This window comes from Convolutriloba macropyga, unplaced genomic scaffold (assembly GCF_964194025.1).
Source record: "Convolutriloba macropyga unplaced genomic scaffold, txConMacr16.3 SCAFFOLD_4342, whole genome shotgun sequence".
Classification (NCBI taxonomy): domain Eukaryota; kingdom Metazoa; phylum Xenacoelomorpha; order Acoela; family Convolutidae; genus Convolutriloba; species Convolutriloba macropyga.
The window spans coordinates 1-15,404 of NW_027451359.1; the positions used below are offsets into that span (position 1 = coordinate 1).

General features: G+C 33.9%; 1 protein-coding gene across 1 annotated transcript; it reads right to left on the reverse strand.

Annotated features, from left to right (window-relative positions):
- Positions 1-2,361: 2,361 nt before the first annotated feature.
- On the reverse strand, positions 2,362-15,143 carry LOC142356607 (uncharacterized; the record flags this gene model as incomplete). The annotated part of the gene is made up of 3 exons (XM_075408476.1): positions 15,066-15,143; positions 10,645-10,935; positions 2,362-2,631 (listed from the first exon to the last, which is right to left on the reverse strand). Coding segments are annotated over exons 1-3 (613 nt in total), but the record flags the coding sequence as incomplete, so codon positions are not given.
- Between the last annotated feature and the right edge of the window lie 261 nt (positions 15,144-15,404).

Here is a 15,404-nt window from a genome sequence, read left to right on the forward strand (position 1 = left end):
CTCTCACTTTTGGGCGCAGTCTCAGTAAAAACAGGCATAAACCTACTTCTTGTGATTTTTATTTTAATGTCAGTAACAATTCTGTGATCAACTAATGGTTTCTTCAATTTGAGTTTCGTTTGATGTCGTGCCTTAGTAGTCCTTTAATGAGGAAGGCTCGTTGATGTTAAAAAGAAAAGAAATTGATGATTTAAATTTCATGCCAGGTAACATCTTTTAATAATAGTGCCTTGAACAGTCTCATGTCATGAAAAGTTTTGGCTTCTTTATGAATATGTTTTTTGTGGAGTCTTGACTTAGTCTCATTAACTGGCCTCCTGAGGTGTTGAAACTTTATCCATCTTTCTTGTTATAAGTCTGTTGTGACTTTTGAAAAAGTTGTCTTCAAGAAAAAAATTTGGGTTATTGAGCTACGTTTTTTTAAATAATTTTGCGGTCGATTTGCAGCTCAGTCTCTGTAAACACAGGTCAGAATCTGTTTCAAGTGAGCTATAATTTATAGCGGTTTGAGTTTCAACTATTTTTTCCCGGCTTTGTTACTACTGTTACTATGAGATCTCATAAAATATTAGACTTTTATATATTTGTACTTTCATTTTCTGGTTTCTTTTTGAATTATAGGAATAATGGTTGATCCCATTGTCTTTGAAATTTTGCGCAATTGAAAATTGGATTATGACATGTCTTAAATGCTTCCCATGTTGAAATTAAAGAACATTTTAGTGGTTTCAGTTGATATCTAATAACAATAACTGTGAAATTAATTGTTCTTAAAAATGGAAAAATGATTTTGAACTTCGCACCTATTTTGCTCCTTTTTTTCCATCTGTTAACCAATCGCATCGGGGAAAGGTCCCATATCTTTTCTAATGAAGTATATGTTAAATTGTTTTGATTTTTATCTGAGGTGAGTTTGATTTTGTTATTTTTTTATTATAGATTTGGTTATTAAATTTTATTACAGATTTTATTATAGTTTTGTTCGTTAATAATGTTTGCTAACTGATTTTTAATTTTGCCTTTTTTGTAGTTCTAATATCAACAAATTTCATTGGCTCTCTAGCGTGTCATTTTTGTTTTTCAGGGGTTGTTTATTGAACGATGTGTTTGATTTTAAAAAGCTTCTATCTGTTCATCATTTGGTAGCCAATTAAGTCAAGAATGAGGATGTGCGGGGTCGGAACATTATGTGCGTACGCTCATTACTGAGCCTCCTTTATTTAACCTCTATCAAGAAATAATATCATTTTTGTAGGCAGCCAATAAGCAATTCTACAGAAAAAAACATTAGTATGCGCAATATCAACTTAGGCTGTTTTATTATTTTTTTTTTTTACTATTTTTTAGCCTGAAAAATAAATATAATCGACCAGATTACTTTTTCTTATTTGGTCTAGCTAAAGATTGGCTTTGATAAGACCAGCAAAGCTGTTCAGTATGACAAACATCAAACCAATATTTCCCTCGGCCTGGCTCATGGTTTAACCTACGGCTAGAGTCCAGGCAATAGCTTACGTTTCGTCCATGGCTGACTCTTGACTCTTGCTCGGGGATACAAATCTGATCCTGTCCAAACGATCCAACATGCGAAAAGACTTCAAACTCCAAAGTGAGTAATTTCTTTACTTAAAACACTCACGTGCAAGTCTGCAGTGCCAGAAGTTAAAATGCCAGAAGTTGCTACTTAGCCAGAAGTTGGCTTCCGTTGACTTTCGTCATTTTAAAACGTGCGCGTATTGTGTTTTAAGCATGGTTAAAAGACTCTGCAGAAGTCACTTCGAAATTCTGACTTAATATCTCCCCCTCGCGGTTCTCGATAAACGCCAGAAGTTCTCAGTGACTTCAAGCAGAGTCACTTAAACCATTATTTCATATAAATGGTCGAGCACACTAGTTATCGCGACACAAAGTCTTTTCGTTGGTCAAAGCAGAATCTATTCACCCAGTACTACCCAATATAGTTCGACAAATTCCTTTCCAAACTCTACTAAGTCTATTATGCCCAGCATCGGCATTTCAAAACCAAATACCAATACAGCATTGCAAATAAACAATCCTACATAAAAAATTGGAAGAAAACAGGGGCCAATGTTGATCTTTTTTCAACAGCCAGACTATTTTTTGCATCTTATTCTGCGTGCTGATTGCAATTATGTCAAATAAGGCTTTCGAGACAGCAAAGATTTGGCGACAATTTCCAATTCATTTTTTCAATTTTGCAATTGCAGTTGGTTGCAGTCTTTTTTCCCAATGTTCGTCAACAACGGCCTCATTAAGATTTGATTTCTGAACAAAGTACATTAATCTGTGAATAAAGAGGCAGTTCAAAGGGGTTTATTACGGAACGGAACGAAGCTTTACCTGTACACGCAGTTGAGAATTTTGCCGATCCGATGTAACAAAAACTCCAATATAAAGTGTAGAAGAAACCAAATATAAAGTCATAACTCGTTGCGGCTGTCAAATTGTAAACAACCAAATCAGGCCAATACCAATATGAAATCGCTCCAAATTCACCCGAGTTGAGAATTTCGATGTAAACATTTCCATCATTAAACTGTGGGCGATTTATGCTGATGTTAGTAGCAGTGACAGTATATAATATTCCATTTGCTAACTCAACTTCTTCTCCTAAAAAGATAAAACTCAAAAGATCGTCATAAGGAAAAAGAACTGAATTATCGTCACATATTGTCACAAGGAAAAGTATCAACCCCCCTTGATGACTGAGACTGAGATAAGGAAGGGAACCTAAAAGTGGCGCCATTTTATATACAGATTTCAATTCCGATAAATATTTTACTTTTTTCAGAATTAGCAAACGGTTTCGCGGACTACACAACTATTTTAATGGACATAAACCCAAACCTATTTTTAGACAGCCCTATGTAGTACTCAATCAAAATCAACAACTAAAACAATGAAGTGTTGGATAATAGCTGAAGACAGAGCAATACCAATAATAGGCAAAGACAACATGAAATTGTTTAACAAACAATTTTTCATCAATAACCATATAGGATGAAGAACTAGCAAACTGACAATGAGAAATTCGAAGTAAAAACTCAGGACAGCAACTGCCTAAACATGCATCAGGACAGTTGAAATAATGCGAACACATTTTCCAAAAAAATTAATGTGAAAATTCAAATTTAACCCACTATAAAGTAATTTAATCGGAAAATATAATCGGAAGATTTAATCCACAAAAAAAGGAATATTAAAAAAACCAAAAATGTTCTTTCGACCGAAAAAAAAATGTTTAAAAAATCAACAACGGCACCTTACTGTCTTGGTAGACATACACTCAATTAGGGCAAGTAACATAATAACCAAAACACCGAGACCAAATCCGCAATAAACTTCACTGAACATAGAAAATCACTGATGACGGATACCCTGAGACCATTAAAAGCGATTGCGAACACTTTAAAAGTAATATCTACAAAAACACCTTATAAACCATATGAAACTTGAATTTGTAACACCCTACATTCACACAACAACGGGAGAGTAGCAAGGACAATATGAGCCATACACTAAATTTTCATTGAAGACAGAGTTAGAAATTTTTCTCTTATAAGTCCTAAAACCAATGTTCTTTCAAGGAAGCGCGATAAAAAAAGCATAACAAAAAGAAAAACATGCTCAGGCACCCCGTACCTTACCTCCAGAGTCACTTTTTACGCTTGACGGATTAGCTCCAGAGTAGAAGTATGCGGTTACCCTTGACAGAAGAGCTCCCAGAGTAGCCCTATTCTAGGTTATCCTTGATAGAGCTGGGCCCAGAGCACGCCTACTCCGGGATAACTCTTGACAGAGCTGGCTCAGAGCAGGCCTACTTTGGGACAACTCTTGACAGAGCTGGCTCAGAGAAGTTGGCTCTGCTAAGAGGCAACAAAAAAGCAACATTCTGATCAGAGGCAAATTCTGATCAGAGTCTGATGGATTTGATCAGAACCAAAGGGGTCCAGCTGAAAGAAAGTTCTGGTCCACCTAAGAAAAAAATTTGATTAACATGACTATTATTATGGAAAGTTGTCTAAGATCATCCATTGAGTCAGAAATATGCACTAACGGTATACTAATTATTGTTTTTTCACAGCGGTTGTGTTTTTTTTCTTTCGCAATACTTTTAGAATGGTCTTTTTAGATAAATTTAATACTTCAAACATCATTTTTGAAGAAATGACAATATTATAGCAACATATTTAGTTTTATCCTCTGATCAGCTCTGTCAAGACTGACACCAGAATATACCTACTCTGTGATCAATTCTGTCCAGACAGACTCCAGAGTAGACTTACTCTGGGTTCTACTCTGTCAAGGCAAATTCCAGATTAGAACTGATCGGTGTTCTACTCTGTTAAGTCAAGACCCAGAGTTGAGAGGTCTCGTACTCTGGGGGAGCTTTGTTTCAGCTCGGACAGCGCACCTAACGCTGGAATTACCCTGATCCAGCTCTGATCTACTCTGGAGGTTCGGTATGGGACAATAATTGAAAGCTAGGTCAAGCGCAGTACTATAGACCCAAAGACCCAGCCCCCCTTGATAACTCCAATGTCTTTGAACAAAAAGAAAAATGAAAATTTACGAGCCTGAAAAATGGTGATATCAAGCAAAAGACCCCAGTGAGTAAAGTCCCACTAAACTCAACCGATAAAGACTACTCGGTTACTTGCTAAACGGACATTAACCCCAACAAAACAGCTAAATTCCAAATTTGGTTTAGCCAGAACAGGTGACCAGGAACAAAAAGGGGAAATGTTGAGTCTCACACACCTGCACCAGAAACTTACATGGAACATGAAAGCGCGTCACAACAGGAAATAGAGCAAACCCAAATTTCATGCCAAATAGCAAGCGATTAATAGGAAAAGTCGAAAAAGCTCAGCAACAGTTGGTGCAGGCAAACGAATATAGATTTTAACCGATGCGTTTGAAACAAAAATTACAAATCACTCACGTAAAACCAGGTAATATAACATTGAGTGAAAATTAAAAAAAAAAAACAAATTAAAGCAGATCAAAAAAAAAATAGACTGGAGCATGAAGACGACAACAAAAAAATTCTAACGGATCTGAAACCAAGAAAAATCCCAGAAAACCAAAACTCCCGCATAAGAAAAGAATGCGGACCTCGAAATGTGGAGATTAACCAGATGTCAAACGGCAAACCGAGTAGCAAAATATTGTGAACTTAACCGTCAACTGATTTCATAGGAACAAAACCACTTGCTCAACTTTTCAATAAAAATCCTTGTGATATACCTTGAGAGTTAACATTCACTCTGCACTTGTCCTACAAAAGACTCAGAGAAAAAACACGTCTTGAATTTGAATCTATGGCCCGTCGCCGTTGAATTTTCCCTGATTAACAAGGTTTTTGTTCTGACCCCTCTTGAGGGGGGGGGGGGGGGGGGTACTATATACTCAACTGGTTTTTTTTGTTCAGACAATTTTGACCGATCGATATATTCATCGTAGAGAGTTGGGAGTATTATCATTAAAAAGCCCGTCCAGTGTAGCAAATTGAATTTTGTTTTCTAGAGTGATTTATCGAGGTTTAAATTTTTGTGAACATTAGACCGATTTGCGTGATGTTTATTCACATTTTCCGGAATTTTTGCCGTTTTCGCAATATAAAAACATTGTCAACAATAGTACTGTTCATTTTGTTTTCAAGGACAAAAAAGTAATAATTTAAATTTTTTGGCTAAAATTTTGGCTAAATATTTCAAATTTCAGGCTTTTTCGTTGAAAATTGCCCAAAATAAGCTTCTTTAATCCACTTTGACTAAACTTGCCTAAAGTACACATTCAAAAAACAACTAAAACAATTTTTGTAAATTAAGAAGGGAGCTAGCCCTGCTTCCGCTTCCATTGAGAGTTTTCTGTAATCAAAATTTTTCCGTTTTCTGTAAACTTTATTCTAATATTATCAAAAAAACGCAGCTTTATTTTTCGTCTCTTAACTAACAAATTATCTAGATCCGTAACATTCGAAACAAATTAGTGTTGTTAGTAGAAAAACAGCAATCGTAACGCTGGTTTTGGTCCGACCATGGACTATTACAATCCAAAACTAATTCGGATTGCAATCAGTCGGTCTTTTTTCAAACAAAAATCCGATCTTTTTTATGTTAATTAAAGAAATAACAATTCAAGTCAAAACTTACGGTTGATAGGTCCAGCTGGTTTTATAGCAAGTTCGAAATGAATTTATCTTTTTTCTTTACTCTAAAGATTTTGGTCGTTTTGACTTCTAAAATTGTTTGATTTTTCAATAAATGATGGCTTAATGAAGTTTGCTTATATTATTTTCTTAATTTGGTCACTTGTAGCTTAGTGTCAGCGTAGAAAGAACGCTTCTTGTTACTTTACTTTCTATTGAATTAAAATTTATGCTTTTTTGCGCGTTAATTTTTGGTTTTCTACGGCTACGTTTCTCAATTTTTTGATTTTTAAGAATTGGCACCACTTTCAAGTTTTCTTTCTCGTTTCGCCACTTTATCACGTTATTGAAATTCCACATACTACATTATTGGCTTTCAAAATAAGGCAGAATTGAACATATAAAAATCTTTAAAGGCCCCGATTGTGGTTTTAACGGCTTCCATGCCCCTTTCTCGAAGAATTTAATTGAATTTTTTACATTTGTCTTCAATATTTAACTGTCGTTTTTACTTTGTCTTTTTGATGAATTTTCCTGGATTTCGACAAGTCTCATTGGCTTTTTTGTAGCGCCTGATAAGCCTATATTTTGATTTGAGAGGATAGCTGATGGCTTTCATGCCTTTGAAAACAATTGTCTTCAAAAATAAATTTTCAACCTCTGTTCTTTTTTGACTATTTGTTACCTAGTCTCGTCTATGAGAGGTCAAGTATGACTTTATTGTTGCCAATGGAAGGTGCAAATATACATGTTATAATGTTTTTAAAGATTTTGTTTTTAATTTACCGGCTTTGACACAGGTTTTTCGCAAAAATTTTTTTTCTATTTTTGTCTAAACTTAACGCTCTTTTTGTAGACGTTAGACATATTCTGAATAATTACAGGTCTCATGGACAACTAAAAAAGCCTACTTAATTTTTTTTGAATTTGTAGCTAATGACTTTCATGACTTTGAAGATAATTGTTTTCGAAACATACGAAAACATCACCTAATTTTGCCCTTTTTTCTCTCTTCACTGTCTACCTAATCCGTATTTTCAATGAAGAGAGCTCGCAAACCACCTTATTGGCGTTCGAGGAACGCTCAATTGAACATATTTTGAGTGGCAAAATACGCCTGCACTGCTTTCTCGTTCTAATAAAGTTCTAATTGAATTTTTGTTTATTTTCTCTAATTGTTAATCTTTTTGTAACCGCATAAAAAATTTAGTGACGGCAGATTTAGTGCACTCCTATAGAAACATATGTGACTATAAAGTTGTTGGATGTTTTCAATTGCTATCTGAGGGTTTTCATTACTTAAAACTATTTGCTTATAAAAACTCAAGCCAATTTTTTCTAACTTTTTTGTTTTTTTGTTCTTGTTTGTCTATTGTTACCAATCCTCATTATGGTGTGATCCCATATCTTCTCTAGTGAACTACAATCTGTTTTGTTTAGTTTTATTTTTCTCTGACGCCATTTTGATTTTGCTAACAAGTTTTTTTTTAATGGACATAAAGTTTTGGATGTAGTTAGTGTTTGTAGTTATTGTTTTTTTTTGATTTTGTTATTCGTTTAGGAGGAAATGTTTTTATTCATAAACATTTTTTTTAAAAAAACACTTGAATTTTGGGGGGTTTTCTGTCTGATCTTCATTGGTAGGCCTCTATGCCAAAAATGCGGATGAACGGGGTAAACGCACATTGCAGGGCCTCCTTGTTGAAATATGTTCTGCACATTCAATTTATCTCAGCTTTTCTACCCCTTCGCTTGCTTTGTAAGGCAGCTGAAGAACCTTCAAAAGTCAATTCGGTTACGTTAAATGGGTATCAATAGACAAATGCTCACTTTTCAGGAAGGCAAGTTTAAATTGAGGCTTTGCGAAACATAGAGAGGATATCTCTAGCTGCAGACTGATTCCAAGCCATATTTATGAAGCCTTGCACTGCCAACGGCCCCATCAAAAAAAGTATTTGAAAGTCTGGATAACTGTAAATATTTCTAGATGATAAAACGCCGTTCAATTTCGCACTTATGTGCTAAATGTTATAAGATATAACAAAAAGCGATTTGACAAGTATCTATCATGAAATCCAAGATGGAAAAGAGAAAGGTGCTACATGAAAAAATTTTTTACCGTATAATACCGTATAATATTACGGTAAAACATTACCGTATAATATAACTGAAAATTACCTTTAGATTGAACCAAACGAGCCTTTGGCGTCATTTTACCACTGAGCACCAAAAAATTAATTAAAACAGCAAACATTCTGCCGAGAACTATAATGGTGGATTTAGAATTCACGCTATGAACTTTTTCTAGGCCTCAAAAATTGTAATTTTGAAATCAACAATGATTTATGTGCGAGAACAAACGTGAAATCGAAGCATACAATTATCAAAATTCAAGATTAGAAGAAAAAGCTTGAGGAAAAGTCGGTAGAATTTTCAATCGCAATTTAACATTTTGTTTTTATTAGCTTACCCAGTGAATCAAAACTTGATAAATTTTCGTAAGAGATGCATGATCTTGATATCTCCTGCAAAACTTGGAAACATCTTGCCAAGAATTTTTAACACCAACAATTCCTGGTAAATCTTGATAACTTTGTAAATCTTGATACACCAAGAAGATTTCTTGACAGCTCTTGACAAAATCTTGACAAATCTTTAAATAATTTTTTTTTGGTTTTTTAATCGCTGCTCGATGTAGCTCGTCACTGGAAAAGAAAATAATTTTTTCTGAGATTGCATTGTACAAAATGAGGATAAAGGGGATCAGTGATAACTTTCAGCCTTAAAACCACTTTTTGCGTAACTTAGAGTGCCAAGAAAAGTTTTCATTGTTCAAATAGGTTTGGTTAGCAGTATGAACCCCTATTGGGATTTAACTAAATTAATCTGATTTATTGATTTAATTTTCTCGCAAATCTACCTGGGAAATCATGTTGACTACGATGTCTGCTCCCTTAGATTTATTTGATGCATAGTTGTAATTACTGAGCAGCCCATTGATGTTCCCATGCCTCTTTCATGATTGGCAGTGAGAATGCCTTTGGGCCTTAATAATGCATTGATAATACAATGATTAGGATTTTTGTTCTGTTTTGAAAACCTATGCATCATAAAAGTGTCTTCAAAAGAATTAATCTTATTTATATTTTATCGATCAGATTTGTATTCTCTTTTAGCTGTCCTGATCCTCCGCATTGGCAATTCTAGCTAAACATTTTAAGCCCAAGATGTATTAGATCCAACTATCTCTTTCTGAAGAATCTATTTTTTATGATAAAATGAACATATTGCAAATGGCTTTTGAATTATGTGTATCAGCAACGTGTCCCGGGTCGACGTTTTTGGTAAATGTTTTTAAGAATTACGGTGAATGCGGTGATTTTTTTTAATGAAATGCGCTGAATGCGGTGAATGCGATGAAAATGAAAATTTCACCGCATTTCACCGCATTTTTTTACAAATATTCGGCTCGATTTTCACCGCATTTCTTACAAAAATTCACCGCATTGGCATTCGAACGTTTACTCAATCTGATTTAAAGTCACAAGAAATAACAAATAAGTAAGTGAAGATTGGCGCAGTGGGATAATCAATTGAAGGCATGCAGGACGTCAGATGTTCGAACCCGCGTAAACAGATTCTTTTTAGTAAGAATACTGAGAACGCGGTGAAAATAAATAATTCTACGCAATTCACCGGATTCACCGCAAAAAGATGTAAGAAATACGCTGCAAAAATTATTTTCACCGCATTTCACCGCATTTCTTAAGAAAATTCACCGCCAAACCTCGACCCGGGATTGAGATAATTTTACTGTCACAGATATATCCCTTCGGACTTATCAAGACTGATCTATCAATGAAATTTTGTGCTTCTATTAAATTACCTCAAAAGGTTCATGGAAATTTACTTTGATGAAATTAATTGATGCCATTTTAATTTCATTAGTCGGATCTTTTCTGTTTGTGCCCCACAGACGCACGTGCCATACTTGAAAAAAAGAATTACTATGTAGCAGCACGTGCTCTGTATCTTGGGGGGGGGGGGGGGCTTAACGTACTACGGGGGACACAAAAGGGAAAAGATCCCATTAACTTTGCGTGTCAATTCATTATATAATTTCTATGGATTTACGTTGATCAATTGATGGAAATCAATATAACACCAGCTCACTTAAAATAGAGGCGGCTGACTTCTCGACCCTTTAGAATTAGATCCTTATCAACTCTTCTCAGCACCTGTTATTTATTCCGTCTACTACTTAGTTTAAACAGCTGCATACCCAGTTTGAGGTCCCGTCCGAGGGCAATATGGTCTCTGTTCAGACCAACCCAGACCAAAATAACCTCTGATCAGACAAGTTTGCGCAATTGTATCCACTAGATAGCTAACTTAATTTTTGGTCATTCATCTCATGACATCTGAATGTTCAATATTTTTCAACATCGCAGTGAAATTAGATGGCTCACCTGTAGTAAAGCAGTTGGAGAAGTAATAATTGATTCCGGTGACCAAATTTGAAAAACTGATCTGAAAATAATATTGTGTTCCATTACGCAAGTTTTCCAGGGAAACGTTTTGGTTACAATCAAAGTCATTGCTTCTTGTTACGCTGCAATTGGTGTTGTGATAAAAATCATCACAACGAGCGTAGTCAACATAGCACGGATAATTTTCATACGTCTCTGGCTTGAAACTTATCTCAATGTGATTAGGTGCAATGCTGTAATTGCTCATATAAACAAATCCGCAAGCTGCACCTGAAACAAACAACTCTAAACAAAAACAGATGCAGAAACAGAAGCAGAAGTTATTTTGTATGGCTGGATTAACTTGGAATGAACAACATTTTAAAAAACTGGTTTGGTCACATGATTCTAATGAAGCGCTGGAAAAATCTGGCATTAATCGAGAGCAGCGTAGTAGATTAAGCCAGAACTGTGAAGCGGCTCTGCAGCAGGCTTAATATGTTGACAGTTTTAAAAACCTGTTGCTGTAGGTTTTCCACGAAAATGGCAGAAACACCTCTCACCAAACAATTTGCGTATTAAAAAAAGACAAGGAGGCTCGGACAAGGAGGCACATTAAGTTCCGACCTTGCTCATCGACAATTTTACTTAATTGTCTACCAAATGAGGAAGAGATAAAAAAAATTAACATCAACCTATCGTTCAACAAACTACTGACAAAATAAAACAATCTACTCTAGAGGGCCTATATGAGACCTAAGGCTACCATAATTCGACTACTAGAAAAAACGGCAATAAAAATCAAATAGTTAATTACGACCAAAACTCCTTGTCCCATTTTGAAAACCATTAAAAACCAAATCAAAATGGCATCAGATAAAATTTATACTACGAAGATTAACCAGTACTTTTTTGAACAAAATATGGGACTCTTCCTCAATGCGACTTGGCATCAAGTCGATTAGAAATGAGCAAAAGGGGCAAAGTTTATTAAAACATTGCTTTTATTAAAAATGATTTAAATTCTAACTGAGTAGAAACATTACGCATCAAATGAAATCATTGAAAAAGTCGTCTATACCTCAATAGAGAGCGACTAAGGCCTTTCCTTATCCAGGATATGTCATACGACTACAAAAAGAACGCCATATACAGGCAAAAACTCAAAATTATGCACGAAAAACTATGCAGGAAAACGATGTCCCCCCAATCAATTAAAAATCAGGCTGATCACTAAAAAAAGAAAAACCTTTGAATTTTTGCAGGTGACAACATTTGTAAATCAAATGACGCCCATTATTGTGGTACTGTGAAAAGAGAACAAAAACCTACAAATAAGCAAATATGTAAAAATCACGAAAATTGGTTTTTATGAAAACTGGTTGTTCCAAGAAGAAAGACCATTTGAGGAAAATAAAATGGTTAGAGAGTGAAATTGTATTTCTATACATAAATGATGTGAATTGTATATAGAGTTGCTGAGCTACAATTTAACAGAAATAAAATTAGCAGATCTCAAAAATCTATCTCTTTTTTTATTCAAAACAAACATTTTCAAAATTTATAGCCGATAAAAGCTTTCGACTAAAAGAGTAGACAGCTTGTCTTGCAACTATTCGGAAAAAATAATTAGGAATGTTATTAATGAGACTAATTCTTAAGACTAAAAAATAACTTTATATACAAGCTGAACTAATGAGTCTCACAAACAACTTTACGAAAACAGAGTTTTGAAGCCATTGAACTTATTAGATAAAAAACCACGAATTTATAGCATTTTCATTTGCATCCTCTTTTATCATCATAACACCTTTTTGTAAAACGAACATCACAAAAAGACAACTATAAATCAACAAAAACTGAAAAGTATCTAAACTTCAAAAGGTTCTTCTGAAACAAATTATCTATCCCCTGAAAAAATCATTTCAAAACGTTTAAGCAACAGAAATATTATTGATTAATTCAACAAACCATTAAAAACAGCTCTAAATAATGAGATTAATTAATGAGACGAAAATGATACAACATTGTAAAATACGAAAAAAACGCAAACCAGAACAAAAAGGGAAAAGTTGAAGAACATTATTACCCTTTTTCTCATAAATTTAATGCAAAAGCCAAAACAACAATTAGCTATTTCCCAATATCTGTCAATATTTTCATTTGTTATCTGCAGTTGGCCACTGAGACCGTTAATTACACATTATTTGGCATATGACAACAAAAAATAACAACAAATAAAGGGCAAAATTAAAAAACTCTACCAATTTAGAGAATTTGTAAGAGAACGATATCTTAGCCCTTCAAACCATGCGCTATAAAAACGAAATGCAGTTCAATTTCAAATATTGTAAAGTTTTTTTCAGTTAGATTGTTAAATATTGTGACAATTTACATAAGAATCAAACAACAGCTAAAATGGGCAATTATGCACAAAAATCAGACAGTTTTGTATGAAAACTCGTAGTACCAAAAGCAAGAAAACCTTCTGTTAAACCCATCGGTCACAAAATTAGTTTGTATTCTGTAAGGAGGAACGGTTGACCAGTAAATACTCAGAAAAGGCAGAATGTTGACTAAAATATTATAAAAAAAATGACAAGTTCAAAAAATCACAGAAATTCCTTAAAACAAATACATTCAATTACATAAGATTCATTAGGTAACAACCAAATGAAAGGTTGAATTGCACCTCTTAAGGAGCAAGTTTTGAGTGTTTAAACTAAAAAATCAGACTGCCAAAAGAACAACAATTGAAGGCAAAACACAAGAATTCAGTTAAATTTTACTAAAACTCTTCCTCAAAGGCATAAAAACCCTTTGGTTCTTAGAAAATAACCTGTATCTACATTCAACTGCAAATTAACGTAAATTGGAGCTGTCATTAACGGAGCCGTGAATAAAAAACAATGTCAGTAAACATTAAAAAGCAAAAGCAAAATATTTTGAAGAAAGGCAGCATCAAAAAAAAAAACCAAAAAGTCTCTGATTCTAAGAATCCTTGATCTTATCGAACCTCTCTCTGATTTTATTGCGCGCCCAGCGAACCGACCAAGCATTCCACTTGTTTGATAACTTGACCAATTGTTGAGTAGAAATCTTCAATTATTAAAAAAACAACAATGCATTTTGTATAATTAACGATTTAAATCCGCAAAAACAGCAGATATAGTTCCAGAAGACTTTCATTCGGCGCCTAATTGCAACTATTGCTCTTTTTGAAATAAGGGAAGCTGTGTTAAGGTTTCTATGTCACTAAATTTTGCAAACTTTAACAAAGTGTACCAAAAAGCATATTTTTTGCCTTTTTCGATGAAAAAAATTTGAATTTTGAAAGTTATTGAAATTTTTAGCCAAAAGAAAAACTTCAATCAAACAATTCAGCAACTCTCTTCTATCTCTAATGGTAACAACAACACTCTGCCGTTAAAAATATTAACTTATTTTTTGGATTATATTAGCGAAATTGTGCCAAATTTTAGCAAAAATTACTGAAATTGTGAACAAAAACATCCAATCAAACAATTCAGCAACTCTCTTCTATCTCTAATGGTAACAACAACACTCTGCCGTTAAAAATATTAACTTATTTTTTGGATTATATTAGCGAAATTGTGCCAAATTTTAGCAAAAATTACTGAAATTGTGAACAAAAACATCCAAATGTTCACAAAATTTTAAACCTCGATAACTCACTGTTAAAACGAAAATCGAAAAAATCTTTATTATTCCGTATTTTACGCTGGACGGGCTTTTTTATGATACCAATCACAATTCTCTACGATGAATATATAGATCGGCCAAAATTGACTGAACAAAAAAAACCAGTTGAGTATATAGTTCCTACCTACCCACTAAAGTGGGGGTCGGAACAATAATTAGCAGTTTTGCAAACACCAGGAAAAATTTAATGTCGAGTAATTACTTAAAACAAATTGGGACACTAAAGTTTTAGGCTATACGTGTGGCGAGAGTAACAAGCTCAAAATTTGGTAATTTATCACATTTCTATCTGAAATTGATTACAAATGCATTTATCAGAAATGTTGTCATCTGTTATCTTATCGAATCTTCACAGTGAGTACTAGCATAAGTTGAAAAATGTGATTAAATACTTAGCAATGACCCTAAGAATCCAAAACTTACATAAGTTTACTTTTTGCGGCGTAATACTTTCTGCAAACAAGAAGAACAAAATCGGGGAAATGAGCATGTGCACTTAAAACCATTTGGATAGTTCCAAAAACAAGTCAATCCGTTTAGATCTTGCTGAAAAAACTATCCGTGTATTTAACAATAAAAGTTAATGCTAAATTTAATGCTTATTATTTATTGCACGATCTCCAATACTAAAGCAATAAATAGAAACAAAAATCTTTAATATGATATCCTTTACAATTGGATAAACTGAATAAAGTTACCTTCAGCGCCCAGAAGTAAAATGAAGTAAATTAATCTCATAGTAGTGAGCATTATAACTTGTGCTATGTTATGAATTATTTCTCTAAAATATAATGGTGAGAGCTATCTAAAAAGATATCTAGCAACAGTGAAAAGTTACAAAAGAACGTCAAAGAACTAAGCTTGCAATTGCGTTGGTACCAGTGGCGAAGTCTAAAGCTTTCTTCATATGAAAACTGAACAATTAAACGTGTTCAAAATTAAATTTTATGTTCAAAACTACAGTCAATTGTTTTTCAGACGAATCTCAAAACTTGAAAACTTTGAACACAATATTTAAATCAGTTTTATTCTGCAAA